Raw genomic sequence first — 16,916 nt, 5'->3', positions numbered from 1 at the left:
TGAATGGCTGTCTTCTCCCTGCCTTTTCACATGGTCTTTCCTCTGCATGTTGGTCTCTGTGTCCGAATTTCCCCTTTTCATCAGGACACCATTATATGGGATTAAGACCCACTCTAATGACTTCATTTTAATTAATTTTGTTTGTTTGTTTGTTTGCTCCATAAAGACTCTATTTCCAAATAATAAGGTCATATTGTAAGGTACTTGTGGCTGGGACTCCAACATCTTCTTTGGAGGCACACAATTCAACCCATAACAAATGTCATGAAAGAAGAAGGTGTTCGCCGATTCCTTTATTTATTTAGGAGGTGGGGGCAGGACACGGAGTAAGTTTCCTACAGGGAAAGAGTTGAGAAGAGTCTGCAGGGACTGAGCTAGAAAGCAATGACACTCCGTAGTTGGTAAAAAGCAGGGCACATCTGTAAGTACCTGGCGTGAGTTTTGTAAGAAAACCTACCTTATGAATGAGTACAGTGGAATACTACTTAGTACATTCATACATGTTTCTATCATCTCAAGATTTTTATATATACAGTATATGATCTGTTTTTATAAATGTACAGCTTGAGAAAAGATCCTTCTTGTAATAAGTACAGCATTTAAACACAAACCAACATGGGCCAGCCACATTCCAATTGAAGACCCAGAGAAAGCAAAGCCGGCAGCCCAGCCCCCAGCCCCCAGCCCCTGACCTGCTTGGCGGCCCTGATGGTCCCGGCAAAGTGTAAACCAGTGCCCCTCTGTCCCCCTGGGCTCAGCAGGCCAGCTTGCCCTTGGCATGTGCATGGGAAGTGCCTGCTCACGCTGAGCCCAGTCTGCAGAGGGCGGGTCCTCCCTGAGGGAAGGTGGCAGAGAGGAATATGTGTATCAGGTATGGACAAGAGAGATGAAAAAAATGTGCTCTTCAACTAAAGGCACTTGTCAGCGGCTGCCTACAGCCATTCCCTAGGCCTGGTGAGCAAGCAGGGTGCTGTTTTGATAGAAGCCTACAAGGTCTGAGCAGACCTCACTTGTCCTCTCACCAGGTTTCAATACAATAAATAAATCTTAATGCATGGTGGTTTTGTCCTCCTGGGTTCCTGTGAAGAGGCTGCCTTTCAGGATCACTTACGGAGTGATACTGCCTGTCCCCAACCCAGCCTTTTCAGTGTCCTCCATGGGGAAGGTACCAGAATAGCTCCAGGCCTTGGAGAAGCAATTGCTCATTGTGGATTGTAAGGGGAGTCCCTAAATATCCCCTCCCCTGGTCTGTGCCTGGAGCTCCTCTGCCCCATGCGTCAGAGTCACGGGCGCCTCAGATCTTGGTCACATAGTTGTTGGGGAACAGGCCCTGCTTGCCTCGTAGTCGACCTGTCCACCAGCCAGAAGGATCTGCAGGGAGAGACAGAGATGGTGAAAGTGAAGATGAGTAAGTCTGTTCGGCCCCAGCCAGACACACTCTGCTCCCATGGGCTCAAGTGATTTGGCTCCATCCATGTTGTTTTCCCTTCGTTCTTTAAATCAAAAAGTTTGTTGTAAAAAGTAAGTTATCTACCAAATTAATAATGCACTCAGCCAAGCCCATGGACCGCTTTAATCATGGATATTCAAGGTTGTCTCCCTGGCTTCCACTCCATCTACTTTCATTATGAGGAAGCCAGGAAGTGTGGGTGGGATAGACCTCCCCCTGTTTCTGGGGACAGCCCCTACCAGGTCTAATCCTCTCAGGGTACAGCCTTTGTCTTGCTACTGAAGTTGGTTCAGGGATGGACACATGACTAATTTGGTCTGATCAGAATAAAACTCAGGACTTTGGTACAATGGCTAAGAAAAGAAGTTTCAGAGATGATGCAGATTTCAGACATGGTTTGGTATGTTGGCCTGGAATTGCTGCTGCCATTTTGCTACCATGAAGAAAAACAGCTTGAGAAGGGAGGGAATATAAATAAGGGGGCAGAGCTGAAAGAAGCATTAAAAAAGCTGGTGTCTTGATCAGACTGAGCCTGAGGCCTGACCTGCCTCTACAAATTGCAGTTTGAGGAGCCCATAAATTCTTTTCATGTTCACACTAGATCTTACAGCAATGTGACTGCATGCTCTTTGGGAGGCTGTCCTAGCCAACCAGCCACACACTTACCTTCTTTGATAATATCAATAATGTCATTGGCATTAAAGCTGAGTTCGTCTGTGTCCTGAGCGTCATAGGCATACAAAGCCTTGCACTGTGGCACCTGAGGCTTGGGCTTGGGCTGGGGCTTGGGTCTGCCCCCTGCTGGGGGAGGCCGACTGGTCGTTTGTCTCCTGACCCTGTGGAGAGAGTGGAGCAGATGAGACTGGGCCCCAACAGGAGGCAGCAGCACCAAACAGTGGTTGGAGCATGGCGGCCGGCACTGGCCTGTTCAAGTTCAAATCCAGCTCCATCCTTAGAAGACATGTGGCCCAGGGTGCAGTCTTTAAACTTGAGGAATAAAAGTAACTTTTCTGACAAGGTTGTTGCAAATGCACACAGCTCTTAAAAACCTTAGCTGCTGCTGTTACTGTGTCCCCAGCATAGAAGGAAATGTGGGAGACACATATCCATATAAAAGTGTCGAAAGTATATCCATACATTTAAATCAGGAACATTCAGGTATCTGTCCCTCCTTCCTCAAGTTTGGAAATGGAACTTTTGCAGGTGGTACAGAAGCCTGTAGGCATTTCTCCTTCACTGCATTCCCCCCAGATTACCACCACCTTACAGTTTGTATTAACGATTCTCTGGCTCATCTCTACAGTTTGCCACACATGTAAATACCCCTAGCCAATATTTGTGGTCCAACTGTCAACTGTATGAAAGGAATCATATTCCATGGTCACACACTCAACAACTGGACGACGTGCCCTGCTGATGCCTGCAGCTATAGTTCCTTCATCTTTGCTGCCTGATACTACACCACTGCACGAGTGTGTCACAGTTTACTTCTCCAGGGCACTGTGGATGGTCACTTGGGATGGTTCCAGTTTTCACTATTATAAAAAATGCTGCCATGAGACTTTGCTCCCCATTCACATCCTTATTATGCCTCAGACCTCACTCCTGTCTACTCCCATCCCATCTATCCACCCACCCTCATTACTCCGGAGACTTCCCTCCCACCAGCTCATGATTACTCCTTAGACTTCCCTCCCATCCCTCATTATTACTCCTCACACTTCCTTCCCACCCCCTCATTATTACTCCTCAGGCTTCCCTCCCACCCCCCTCATTCCTCCTCAGACTTCCCTCCCATCCCCTCATTATTACTCCTCAGACTTCCCTCCCACCCCTCATTGTTACTCATCACACTTCCCTCCCATCCCTCATTATTACTCCTCAGACTTCCCTCCCATCCCCTCATTATTACTCCTTACTTTCCTTTCACCTGCTCATGACTCTGCAGACTTCCCTCCCACCCCCTCATTATTACTCCTCAGACTTCCCTCCCATCCCCTCATTATTACTCCTCAGACTTCCCTCCCATCCCCTCATTATTACTCCTCAGACTTCCCTCCCATCCCCTCATTATTACTCCTTACTTTCCTTTCACCTGCTCATGACTCTGCAGACTTCCCTCCCACCCCCTCATTATTACTCCTCAGACTTCCCTCCCATCCCCTCATTATTACTCCTCAGACTTCCCTCCCACCCCTCATTGTTACTCATCACACTTCCCTCCCATCCCTCATTATTACTCCTCAGACTTCCCTCCCATCCCCTCATTATTACTCCTCAGACTTCCCTCCCATCCCCTCATTATTACTCCTCAGACTTCCCTCCCATCCCCTCATTATTACTCCTTACTTTCCTTTCACCTGCTCATGACTCTGCAGACTTCCCTCCCATCCCTCATTATTACTCCTCAGACTTCCCTCCCATCCCCTCATTATTACTCCTCAGACTTCCCTCCCATCCCCTCATTATTACTCCTCAGACTTCCCTCCCATCCCCTCATTATTACTCCTCAGACTTCCCTCCCACCCCTCATTGTTACTCATCACACTTCCCTCCCATCCCTCATTATTACTCCTCAGACTTCCCTCCCATCCCCTCATTATTACTCCTCAGACTTCCCTCCCATCCCCTCATTATTACTCCTCAGACTTCCCTCCCATCCCCTCATTATTACTCCTTACTTTCCTTTCACCTGCTCATGACTCTGCAGACTTCCCTCCCATCCCTCATTATTACTCCTCAGACTTCCCTCCCATCCCCTCATTATTACTCCTCAGACTTCCCTCCCATCCCCTCATTATTACTCCTCAGACTTCCCTCCCATCCCCTCATTATTACTCCTCAGACTTCCCTCCCATCCCCTCATTATTACTCCTTACTTTCCTTTCACCTGCTCATGACTCTGCAGACTTCCCTCCCACCCCCTCATTATTACTCCTCAGACTTCCGTCTCACCCTCTCATTATTTCTTGTCAAACTTCCCTCCCATCCCTCATTATTACTCTGCAGACGTCCCTCCTACCCCTTATTACTCTACAGACTTCCTTTCTACCCTCTCATTATTACTCCACAGACGTCCCTCCTACCCCTCATTATTATTCTGCAGACTTCCCTCCTACTTCCTCATTATTACTCCTCAGACTTCCCTCCCATCCCTCATTATTACTCCTCACACTTCCCTCCGGCCCTCTCATTATTACTCTGCAGACTTCCCTCATACCCTCATCATTACTCCACAGTCTTCCCTCCCACCCCCTCATTATTAATCCACAGATTTCCCTCTCATTTTATCAATCAGTATTACTCCTCAGATCTCCTTCCCATTCTTTATTACCCCTCAGACGGGGTTTCACTATGTTGGCTAGGCTGGTGTTGAACCCCTGACCTCAAGTGATCTGCCCGCCTCAGCCTCCCAAAATGCTGGGATTACAGGTGTGAGCCAATGCGCCCGGCCTCTTTGTTTTTAAGAGATGAAGTTTTGCCATGTTGCCCAGGCTGGTCTTGAACTCCTGGGCTTAAGTGATCCTCCCACCTTGGCCTCCCAAAGTGCTGGGATTACAGGTGTGAGCCACCTCACCAGGTTCCAGGTCTTTTTTCTAATTCTAGGAAAGTTTTACAGAGAGCTCTCAGCAGCACTGGGGAACACAGGAAATCTGTGTCAATGAAGCCGTCACAATCTCTATGATTCACCAGACTGGAGACCTGGAAGCCACCTTGGAACACAGTTGGTGGGAACAGCCATTTTCCCAGACTCCAACAGCCTCGAAAACCCAGGCAATCTCCTCTGCGTCACTAGGTGGCAATCCTGTGTCATTAATGAGAAGAAAGAATGACTTTTTTGTTTTGTTCTGAGACAGAGTTTCACTCTTGTTGCCCAGGCTGGAGTGCAATGGTACGATCTCGGCTCACCACAACCTCCGCCTCCCGGGTTCAAGCAATTCTCCTGCCTCAGCCTCCTGAGTAGTTTGGACTACAGGCATGAGCCACCATGCCCGGCTAATCTTGTATTTTTAGTAGAGATGGGGTTTCTCCATGTTGGTCAGGCTGGTCTTGAACTTCTGACCTCAACTGATCCACCTGCCTCAGCTTCCCAAAGTGCTGGGATTATAGGCGTGAGCCACCGTGGCCGGCCAGGAATGACTTTCAAAGAAACTGCCAGAAATTTGATTAATGAGGTCTTCTAGGCAGGTGGAGCCCCCTACTCTCAGCCGAGGCAATTGGCTAGTCCAGGAGGAAGGGATTACAAACCCCCTTACAGGGCACATGAGACCCGCATGCCCACTGTGTCAGAACAGGCTCAGTCCAGCTTGCGAGAGCTGATAGAACTTTCAGGAATTTTGTGAGCCAGTTGTCAAACATGGCCATTATTAAAAACCAAATCATTGACAACAATGAAATTATATTAAAGCAAAGGCAATAAATGCTCATCATTTATCCCTTCCTATTTCTCACTACAACCTCCGCCTCCCGGGTTCAAGCGTTTCTCCTGCCTCAGCCTCCCGAGTAGCTGGGATTACAAGCATGTGCCAACAAGCCCGGATAATTTTTCTTTTGTATTTTTAGAAGAGATGGGGTTTCACCATGTTGCCCAGGCTGGTCTCGAACTCCTGGCCTCAAGTGATCCACCCGCCTTGGCCTCCCAAAGTGCTGGGATTACAGTCGTGAGCCACCATGCCCAGCCTACTTATTTTCCTTCTATCTACGCATTTGAAATTATTAAAGTCTATTGCTGATGTATGGTAGAAATACTATATGATGGTGAGACTGCCCATCTTTTCCCAACTCCGCACTCAGTAGTAGTCACACTGGTAGCTTGAAATTGGCCATGGAGAGAGAATTTTACCATGGAAACTGGTAAATGTTACAGTTCAGGCCTTTTCCTCCCTGGACTGCCCACTGTTTACCAGCACACTACCATCCTACCATCCTCAAGCTGCCCTCATGACAGCACAGGCTCACTCAAGTCTAAAAATGTCTTGCCAACTTTTGTTATTTCATTATTGTTATTATTTTTAGAGACAAGGTCTTGCTACGATGCCCAGGCTGGGGTACACTGACATGATCATACCTCACTGCAGTCTTGAACCCCTGGACTTGGGCCATCCTCCTGCTTTAGCTATCTGAATGCTGGGACTACAGCCATGTGCCACCATTTGTTTTATAATTGTAGAATTTAGTTAATTTTGGTAGGTCTGGCACTTTGTGATACAGTATTTGTATTTCTAATAAACATCACAGAATTGAAAATTGTGTTATAAAAATAATTATTTCATTAAGATAATTTTTTTGTTGTTGTTTTTTGAGACAGAGCCTTGCTCTGTCACCTGGCCGGAGTGCAGTGGAATGATCTCAGCTCCCTGCAGCCTCCGCCTCCTGGGTTCAAGTGATTCTCATGCCTGAGTCTCCCAAGTAGCTGGGATTATAGGCACCTGCCACCATGCCCGACTAATTTTTGTTATTTTTAGTAGAGACAGGGTTTCACATGTTGGTCAGCCTGGTCTCGAACTCCTGATCTCAAGTGATCCTCCTGCCTCGGCCTCCCAAAGTGCTGAGATTAACGGCATGAGCCACTGTGCTTGGCTAGATGATGGGGAGTTGCAGCAAGATTTCAGACTCACAATAAGTTATTTTTTCTTTTGACATTTCAATAACAAAGGCTCATTATATATATAAAATATATTACTTATATTGTATATATTATTTATATATATAATATACATATGTTAGTATATGGTTATAAAACTATATATCACTGAGCAAATCCAGTGTTTCATTATATGTAATTTTTGTACAATGCAATTTAGTTTTCTTATTTTAGGGTAATTTGTACACATCACTTTATGTGTCTATTAGCAATGAACATAAATACATGAAAAAGCTGACCCACAGCAACTTCTTTTTGCACCAGGTTCTTTTTTCTGCGTAGGGCAATCACATTATAACCCAGAAACAAATAACATTTCCTGATGAATTAAGCACACTACATCCAGTTTGCTTTGTGAAAACTTGCTCTGCAAGAGAAGTCCTGTATTAGTGACCAGAGAAGACCAAGTGATATATTTGCCCCGAGACATTAGGATGTCAGCTGACATCTGAGTCCTCATGGATGGCTGCCAAATCTCACAAGGTGCCAAAAGCCCACAAGAAAACAAAACCCCAAATAACATGAAAACTCTCTAAACTGAGGGCTAATTCCCTCGGCCCTAGCAATGTCCATCCTTTCCATGGGATGTTCATTGTTATGATGACTGCAGCTGAGATGTTTAGTTAGAAAGAGACCATGGAGGCCAGGTGCAGTGGCGTACACCTGTAATCCCAGCACTTTGGGAGGCTGAGGCGGGCGGATCACTTGAGGCCAGGAGTTTGAGACCAGCCTGGCCAACATGACAAAACCCCGTCCCTACTAAAAATTAGCCAGGCGTGGTGGCTCATGCCTGTAATCTCAGCTACTTGGGAGGTTGAGGCATGAGAATCGCTTGAACCTGGGAGGCAGAGGTTGAGCTGCAGTGAGCCAGGATCGCGCCATTGCACTCCAGCCTCAGTGACAGAGTGAGACTCTGTCTCAAAAAAAAAAAAAAGAAAGAAAGAGACTGTGGAATAGTGCAGAGTGGGAAGGAGTTTGTGACTTTTCATCTTCGAATTGTCCAAATGAGGTTCTCATGTCTAGCGATTATTACCATTACTGCAGAACTCTGTGTGCCGCTGATGCTCTGTGCCCACGGAGAACAGGCATAGCTGCAAAGGGTGTGTGTGTGTTGGGGGCGGTCATCTCCCTGTCTGGTCTCCTTGTCTTGGCTTCCCTAGGCTGCCCATTCCCCGCATTAAAGCCAGCAATGCCTGAAGCGTAGACCTTCATGGAGTCCACAGCTCTAGGCAGGCCAGAGATTTCAGTTCTTGAGAATAAAGCCACTGGGCCAGGAAACATCACCTTCCAACCCTGGTAGAGCATTAAAATTTCCTTGCAAGACCAGCCAATGAATAACGGTAATGAATCAAATACATAATAACTTTCAAATAGCATTGTGCTTTATAGCACACAAAGCCCTTATTTAACCTTCAAGAAAACCCTGAAGAGTGGGTTTTCAAAATTATTATATTATTAGTATCCCTATTATACAGGTGAAGACACCAAGGAGTAGAAAGATCAAGTGACAAGCCTGGGGTAGCACATAGAAGGCACATGGCTCAGTAAATATTGATGAATAAAAGAAAAAGGAAAGAATGAATGAACCAGGACTCACCCTGCTCTTACAGCTGCAAATCCTGTGCTCTCTGCACTCTAAATGCCACCTTTTGTGAATTTCTCTGTAGCTCCCACACCTCCTGGGTGGGTGTGCCTAGTCTATGCCAGGGGGAGCTAGGATTAAGCTTTCGAATATCACCTCTTTGTTCTGCAGATGGGAAATTTACGTCTTGAAATTCCAAGACGGAAAATAATGGCATTTTATTTCACTGGCTCTTAAAAATATGCTGTGTTCCAAAAGGTTGAATCTACAAACATTACTGGAAATGTGGAAATGGATGCCAGGAATTCCTCAGCACCATGTCTGCCTGGGCCAGGAGGTGGCTGCTGCTCCCATAGATTATGGGTTGAGAAATACTGCTATTGGACACTTGATGGAAATTTTAAGCCACTTAAAAATACGACTCCATTGGGAGGATCTTGACAAGAGACACACAGCAGGATTTAAATATTTCTATTGACCCCTCCTTTGTGGCATGCCCAGAAGCCCTACCACTGAGCACTTGCCAGACTTTTCTGTTTTTCCAACTTCTAGTTGGATTAATCTCTGGAGTATCTTGAAATTTCCTGAAGTTGTCCTCCCACAAAATGGACCACAGGATTAAAAAGGTCAACAGACGTTTCCAGTCTGGGCTTTAATGCTTCCAAGAATGAACTGCAGGTAGATTAGGTACATTTCAGTTATAGGAGGGAAAATTACAAAGCACACTGGATAGTGAGATCAGAGCAAAGGTGGGTGGATGAACTGTTTTTTTTTTTTTTTTTTTGAGACGGAGTCTTGCTCTGTCGCCCAGGCTGGAGTGCAGTGGCCCAATCTCAGCTCACTGCAAGCTCCACCTCCTGGGTTCACGCCATTCACCTGCCTCAGCCTCCCAATTAGCTGGGACCACAGGCACCCGCCACCACGCCCGGCTAATGGTTTGTGTTTTTAGTAGAGACGGAGTTTCACCATGTTAACCAGATGGTCTTGATCTCCTGAACTCGTGATCCATCCGCCTCAGCCTCCCAAAGTGCTGAGATTACAGGCGTGAGCCACCGCGCCCAGCCTGGATGAACTGTTCATAGGATTCTTGCCTAACCTCTTCTCTTTCCTTGAGAATCAGGAAAGATCTTTGACCTGAATTAAGACTTTTCAAAAGCTATACTAATCGATGGCAAGATCCTGATTCCCATGCAGATCTCTCAGTGTTTCCTGGAGAATGATAATGATAGCTACCATATGCACTAATACTGCAATGTAAGGGTAAAGAATCCGGTTGGGATGGTAATTAATTTAGTGAAATCTTCATGCTGTCTTCAGAACAACTGATTGAACCTAAAATAAACTGATAAAGACTTGCCTGAATTAACTTGAGGTGCTAATTACATCATTTGATTTTATCCGTATTACATGATCCAAAATAAATTACAGAAAAAGTGCACTGAGGGATGAGAGAGAGGAAGGAAAGATAAACCCAGAATGTGAAAGCCAGGAAAGAAAGACCATAGTAATCCTACTTTTATAGATTGGTAAAGTCAAGGTGACTGTTTAGAACTTTGATGTATTGGAATTTTCATGTTTATGGAAAAAGTACGAACTTGGGATCCTAAAATTCCCTGCATGCTTCAACAGCCTCCTGTGGAATAAATGCAATTCATGTTTTCTTGGCAAATAGGAGAAGCTGTTAAATTTAGGTAACCATGGGGATCCATAAAATGCCACATCCAAAGTCTCTGGCCACATTAGACACTTTTAATTTTCACCTTTACGTGTTTTAGAAAATAAATACTAAGAAAAGGCTCAGCCTTTTGCCCAAGGTACTATTTTGTAAGAAATGTCTGCACAGCAGATTTAAGGTTACAAAGAGGAGGCTAGCTAAGACACAGTGTGCCTACTAATCGTGTTTTACATACAAGGAAATCTTACTGCCTAGTAGACAGGTGTGAAGGTGTCCTCTCCTTCCGGCCTCATGGCCAGCCTCCAAGACAGCACCACATGTACCCAGTCTTTAGGCCAGAGGGTGGCAAAGGGTGCGATAAGACTTAAATAGGGAACCACATGGGAGAGGGCTGGAAGGGAGCAGCCTTGGTTAAGACAAAGTGTTCCTAAATTGCCTACTTTGGGCTGACAGATGCTCCCAGCTGGCCGATGTGCAAGTCTGCAACTTGCAAAGTAGGCTGGAAAGATGGTTTTGCTTGCCAAAACCAAAGTAAGTAGGCAGCTAGCACACAGAGCTAAGAGATTTGGTGCATTCTGTTGACTGCTTTTAATACCCTGCCTACTTTGAGGCATCAAACTGGGCCTAGGAGGGATTGTGACTTAGTGATGCTCACCCACCTGAAAGGTGTAGGTCTGGGTTAGAGAGCAAAAATCCCATGAGCCTAACAGCACCCTTGCAATTCACCTTCACATGGAGGCTTCCCTGGCTTTATCAATCAGACTACAGGGGCCTTCAGACCAGTGGTTTTCAAAATATGGTCCCTGGATCAGAGCATCACCTGGGAACATGGTACAAATGCAAATTCTTAAGCCCTACCCCGGATCTACAGAATCAGAAATGCGGGAAGTAGGCCAGCAAGCTTTCCAGGGGATTCTAGTGCACACTAGAGTTTGAGAACTACTGGTTTAGACCAAGCCAATCAGGTAAACCACGGTCATGAGAACTGGTGGGGTATAGCTGCTTACCCAAGACTGGGGGGGTAGTGGAAGGGAAGAGGAGAGGGAGACACACACACACACACACACACACACACACACGTGCGTAGATAGAGGTCTCTATAAGGGTGGCATCCACTCTGATGGCCGTCTGTGTGATAAAACTAAGGTGCTTTCAGCTGGGGACGGTGGCTCACGCCTGTAATCCCAGCGACTTTGGGAGGACAAGGCAGGCAGATCACGAGGTCAGGAGATCGAGACCATCCTGGCCAACATGGTGAAACCCCATCTCTACAAAAAAAAACAACAATTAGCTGGGTGTGGTGGCACGTACCTGTAGTCCCAGCTACTCGGGAGGCTGAGGCAGGACCGTCACTTGAACCCAGGACATGGAGGTTGCAGTGAGCTGAGATCGCACCACTGCACTCCAGCCTGGCAACAGAACAAGACTCCGTCTCAAACAAACCCCCCCCCCCGCCAAAAAACCAACTAGGTGCTTTCATATTTGTAGCCCAAAATGAAGTGAGATAAGACTTGCCAGGGGAAAAGGAATGCTGCTAGGAGAGAACGTGGTAAAGTTCTTAAGAGCTTTGTGATCTTTAGAAGGAAGCTGCCAAGGCAGGAAAAACATCAAATAATAGGGCAAATAATAGGGCATAAAGATGAATGCGGCCAGGCACGGTGGCTCACGCCTGTAATCCCAGCACTTTGGGAGGCTGAGGTGGGTGGATTACTTGAGGTCAGAAGTTTGAGACCAGCCTGGCCAACATGGTGAAACCCTGTCTCTACTAAAAATTAAAAAATAAGGCTGGGTGCGGTGGCTCACGTCTGTAATCCCAGCACTTTGGGAGGCCAAGGCGGGTGGATCACGAGGTCAGGAGATCAAGACCATCCTGGCCAACATAGTGAAACTCTGTCTCTACTAAAATACACACACACACACACACACACACACACACAAATTAGCTGGGCGTGGTGGTGGGCGCCTGTAGTCCTGGCTACTCGGGAGGCTGAGGCAGGGGAATCGTTTGAACTCGGGAGGCGGAGATTGCAGTGAGCCGAGGTTGTGGCACTGCACTCCAGCCTGGCAACGGAGCAAGACTCCGTCTAAAAAAAAAAAAAAATTAGCTGGGTGTGGTGGTGCGTGCCTGTAATCCCAGCTACTCAGGAGGCTGAGGCAGGAGAATCACTTGAACCTGGGAGGAGGCTGCAGTGAGCCAAGATTGCACCACTGCATTGCAGCCTGGGCAACAAAGCAAGACCCTGTCTCAAAAAACAAAGCAACCAACCAACAAACAAAAAGGTAGATGGATGGCTGCCCCCTCAGAGGAAGGAGCTGTTGTTTCTCTTCCTGTACAGGTCTATTTTGCATTCATACCTCCTGATCCTCATTTGAAACTTCTCCATGGTGCTAGAGACAGGAGACAGTGGAAAATAGAAGAGGGCTTGAGAGAGGGGAAGAGAAGAGAGAGTGGGTGGGAGCAGGCCATTACTAGCTTTAGCAGACACAGCCACTCCACCATGGAGAGCTGGAAGATTCCTTACAAGTCTCTAGTTCAACCTCCATGAAGTGACCGGGGTCCTCATGATCATCACCCTGTCACCGTCATCACCACCCTCAAGCTAGAGTTAAGTGAGTAGACTCCTGCATGCCAAGTACCATGCTAGAGATTTTATGTATGTAATTTCTAGTCCTCCCAACAAGTTTGCTGCAAGTTTGATGGCATTACATTAGTGCTTAGACAAGGAAACTGAAGCTCAGAGAGGGCAAGCAGCAGGTCCAGTGTTAGACAGACCTCTCTTTCCCCTTATCTAACATTTGACAACACTACTCTGAACACTCCTGCCTGGTGATCCCCATCCACCTGGTGCCTGGATGCTCCCAGGAACAAAATGCTCTTTACATACGAGGGCAACTCATATTTGGGTTGCTACGTTCTTCCTTTTACTGGAGCCAAAGTCTACCTCCTGGCAGAGTTCACTAACTGGTTTTCAGTTGGCGCTAGTTCCATCCCTATGACTCCACAGGACATGTCTTAACCCCCTTTTAAAACTGATAGCTCTTCTAATATCTATGCAGAGTTTCAGGAATCTTCACTTCCTCCGGCTAAAAAGGCTGGGTTCTCTTCACCACTCTTTATTTACATTCTAGAAAGGCAGAGAGGCTCTCACTGTAAAGCCACAAAGACCCACATTCTTCAACAAATATCATATAGAATGCTGGGATGTTATTCTTAATGTTGCTGAAGTCTCTTAAAGCTGGTGTATTTATGCAACTGCAGGCACAGACACAAATCAAAAGCTCCATCATTCCTCAACCATGAAAGAAAGCACAAAGAGGTCACAGAGTAACCATATCTGGGGCCAAAGGGAACCCGTCTTCTGTCGTGTCCAAGATAAGCCCTCTCTGGAGAATGAAATGAATTGTGTGCTATTAATGTGGCTGTACCTTTAGAAATACCAGCCACAGCCCCACAGCCTTGGGTCCTGGCGTGTAGCACTGAGGTAGAAAACTGAACCTTAGAATCCTGTATTGACGGCCCACAGGAATCTATGAACCCTTGTTTTGAATGATGGAGATGGAGCTTGCCGGCTTCATCCACAGGATGTGCGAATCTTACCCTGCAGCTCCCTGGTCCGGGACCTTGAGGAAATCCAGGCTCTCTGGCGTCTGCGACACTCGGTCTGAACCGGTAGACTGCTGCCGAGGCAAGGGCGGGCGGGCCATGGAGGTGTACAGGCTTTTCTGATTGGACCTCTGGCTTCCAGGAGCATGGGGATGTGGCACAAACTGGTTTCTGATGACTCCATTCTGATGGTATCCTAGAGAGAGGAAGAGAGAAGGAAATAAGGCTCACATTTTTGGATCCTTCGGCAAAAGTCTCTCCACATTTCTTCCATGTACTACAAGGGCAGCTTACTTAACTTCTGAGTCTCAATTTCTGCATTTGAAAAAAATGGAAGGCATCACTGCTAACACATTGTGAGAATTAGAGCTGATTCACTGTTCTCCCCATCCCCGGGCTTTACTGAGGTATAACTGACAAATAAAATTGTATGTATTTCACATGTACAACAATGCATGGTCAGCTTCCCCGGATGTGCCCGGAACACAGAGGACACTCAGCACATGCTTGGTGGCAATAGAATCCCCAGATTTCCTGAGGTTCAAAGCCCACCGTAAGGTAAACTTGCAACTGGCTGGGAGACACCTTCTTGGGCCTAAGAAAAATTATGAGGTTATGACTCAAGAGGGCTGGCAGGCAGCTGTTTAAACAGCCGGACATCCATTTTCGAGGGCTCAATCTTGGGCATCCACGGCAGGAGCCTGCTGTGTGAGGCAGAGGGGGTACTCTACACAGGCAAGGGAAAAGTGGCCACCCAGTTGGATCAGTCCGGATGGAGCAAGCTCTCTCAGCCAAACAGCGATGTCTAGTTAAAATCGCATTAGCCAATAAGTAATGGGTTACAGTGGCAGGCTCCAAACCATGCGTCTTGGCTGACTCGGGCATTAGCATTCCATGCTACGTATGAAGAGGCCTTTATTCATTCTCCCATTGACAGATCTGGGCTGAGTGGAGAAAGAGAACAAGACTCTTCAAGGCCCACTTTGGTGAACCCCACCCAAAAACCTCTTCCAACCAAATTAAGAGAACTCTTTGGCACCAGTGGGATGACCCTTAGAGAAGGACTAGGGGTTCAGTTCTGGCTCTGCCTCTGAGAGCTACACTAATCATGAGCAAGAGAGCTGATCTTTCGTAGTCTCAGTTCTTCATGAAAGAACCACGAAACAGGTCCAGAATCCGCTTGGTGGCTTCCAGCTCCGACAAGCATTTTCGCTATATCCTTATTATTACAGAAAGAGGGTTCTTCCTGCCCAGTAATAATAGGTGGAATTCTTACTTTGAACCACGGTTTTCTCAGGGTGGAGCTTTCAAGGGGTGGCTCCTCATCCATCCATGTCTCTAGCAATTTCCTCCCACAGGCCACCAGACCAGATCAGAACTAGACATTTGGGGCAAACAGCCGCTCTTCATCTGACCTCATTCCCTCAGTGAGTGAGAGCTGAATGGGCTCCCACAGGGTCTGGGGTGGGGGAGGCTAGAAGGACCCTGCTTGCTGCCTAGGATCCCAACAAAAGGAGAGGGGCATCTTAAGAGTGTGACATGCTCTTGGGATGTCACATGGCCAGTGATAAAAGTGGGGTCCCCACAGGGGCTGCCCCACATGCTGCTTGAGATCCCCTGGTCCATGATAAGGTGAGAAATGAAGAGTAAGCATTTAGAAACGTTCACGGCAGTTTCACAGATCTATTTCATGCCTGTTGCATCTTATAAGAAGAAGTTTTGGCACATATTTTATATGTTTTGAAAATTCCATTCTTCTACTAATTCATTTTTATTGTATCATACAAATGTATGGTTTGTGATGGACTGGAAATTTTTTTAAACCCCCTGAAAACCCCTGGTCTTTCACCACAGACAGTTTGAGAAGTGCTGGTCAAATGGATCTGGTCCCATTGTCTCATTTTATTGATGAAGGAACTGTCATTTAGAGACCTGGGGAGCCCTGCTCAAGGTCGGAAACTTTGTGGCCTGATTTGATCTGAGGCTACTTTGGCCAACCTAGCTGAGGCCAGTGAGCTTTCCAGGTGGACTTCGCCAGAATTCTCCACTGGAACCAGCGCACACGCAGTAATATGATACTACAGTGCTTCTCTTAAGTTCCTTTGTGCTTGGATTTTCTTCAAAGAAGAAAGGAGGAGACAGAGCCGGGTCAAGGCAGGATGGGGACTCCAAAAGAGACGAGAATTAGTTTCTCACTGCTGGGCCCCAGTGTCCATACTTTAGCATGCAATGGTGAGATTCCAGAGACTAAAGAAATGCCCTTTTTTGGGGGGGGGGGGTGGGGGGATGGGGAGGGGAGACAGACTCTCACTCAGTCACCCAGGCTGGAGTACAGTAGTGCGATCTCAGATCACAGCAACCTCTGCCTCCCCGGCTCAAATAATTTTCATGTCTCAGCCTTGTGAGTAGCTGGAATCACTGGTGCATGCCACCATGCCCAGCTAATCTTGAGACAGGGTCTCACTCTGTTACTCAGGCTGGAGTGCAGTGGCATGATCATAGCCACCTCAGCCTCACACTTCAGCCTCCTGAGTAGCTGGGATTCCAGACATGTGCCACCATGTCCAGCTAATTTTTATTTTTTATTTTATTATTTATTTATTTTTGAGACAGAATGTTGCTCTGTCGCCCAGGCTAGAGTGCAGTGGTATGATCTCAGCTCACTGCAAGCTCCACCTCCCGGGTTCAAGCAATTCTCGTGCCTCATCCTCCCCAGTAGCTGGGATTACAGGTGTGCGCCACCATGCCTGGCTAATTTTTGTATTTTTAGTAGAGACAGGGTTTTGTCGTGTTGGCTAGGCTGGTCTCAAACTCCTGGCCTCAAGTGATCTGCTCACCTCAGTCTCCCAAAGTGCTGGGATTATAGGCATGAGCCACTGCACGTGGCTGCAGCTAATTTTTAAGAACATTTTTGTAGAGATGGGGTTTTGCTATGTTGCCCAGGCTGGGCTCAAACTTCTG

General features: G+C 46.9%; 1 protein-coding gene across 1 annotated transcript in view; it reads right to left on the bottom strand.

The window, feature by feature from the left end:
• Positions 1-278: 278 nt before the first annotated feature.
• The window catches only part of MYO1E (myosin IE), a 234,208-nt gene continuing 217,570 nt past the window's right edge, over positions 279-16,916 (bottom strand). The window contains exons 26-28 of the mRNA XM_055278318.2: positions 13,950-14,151; positions 2,117-2,286; positions 279-1,371 (exon numbers count right to left, since the gene is read on the bottom strand). Coding sequence (XP_055134293.1) covers positions 1,295-1,371; positions 2,117-2,286; positions 13,950-14,151 — 449 coding nt within the window. The 3' untranslated portion in view covers positions 279-1,294. The remainder of the gene's footprint in view (positions 1,372-2,116; positions 2,287-13,949; positions 14,152-16,916) is intronic.

This window comes from Symphalangus syndactylus, chromosome 5 (genome assembly GCF_028878055.3).
Source record: "Symphalangus syndactylus isolate Jambi chromosome 5, NHGRI_mSymSyn1-v2.1_pri, whole genome shotgun sequence".
Taxonomy (NCBI): domain Eukaryota; kingdom Metazoa; phylum Chordata; class Mammalia; order Primates; family Hylobatidae; genus Symphalangus; species Symphalangus syndactylus.
The sequence above is the reverse complement of the archived record's forward strand: the minus strand, read 5'-3'. Positions and strand labels throughout refer to the sequence as shown.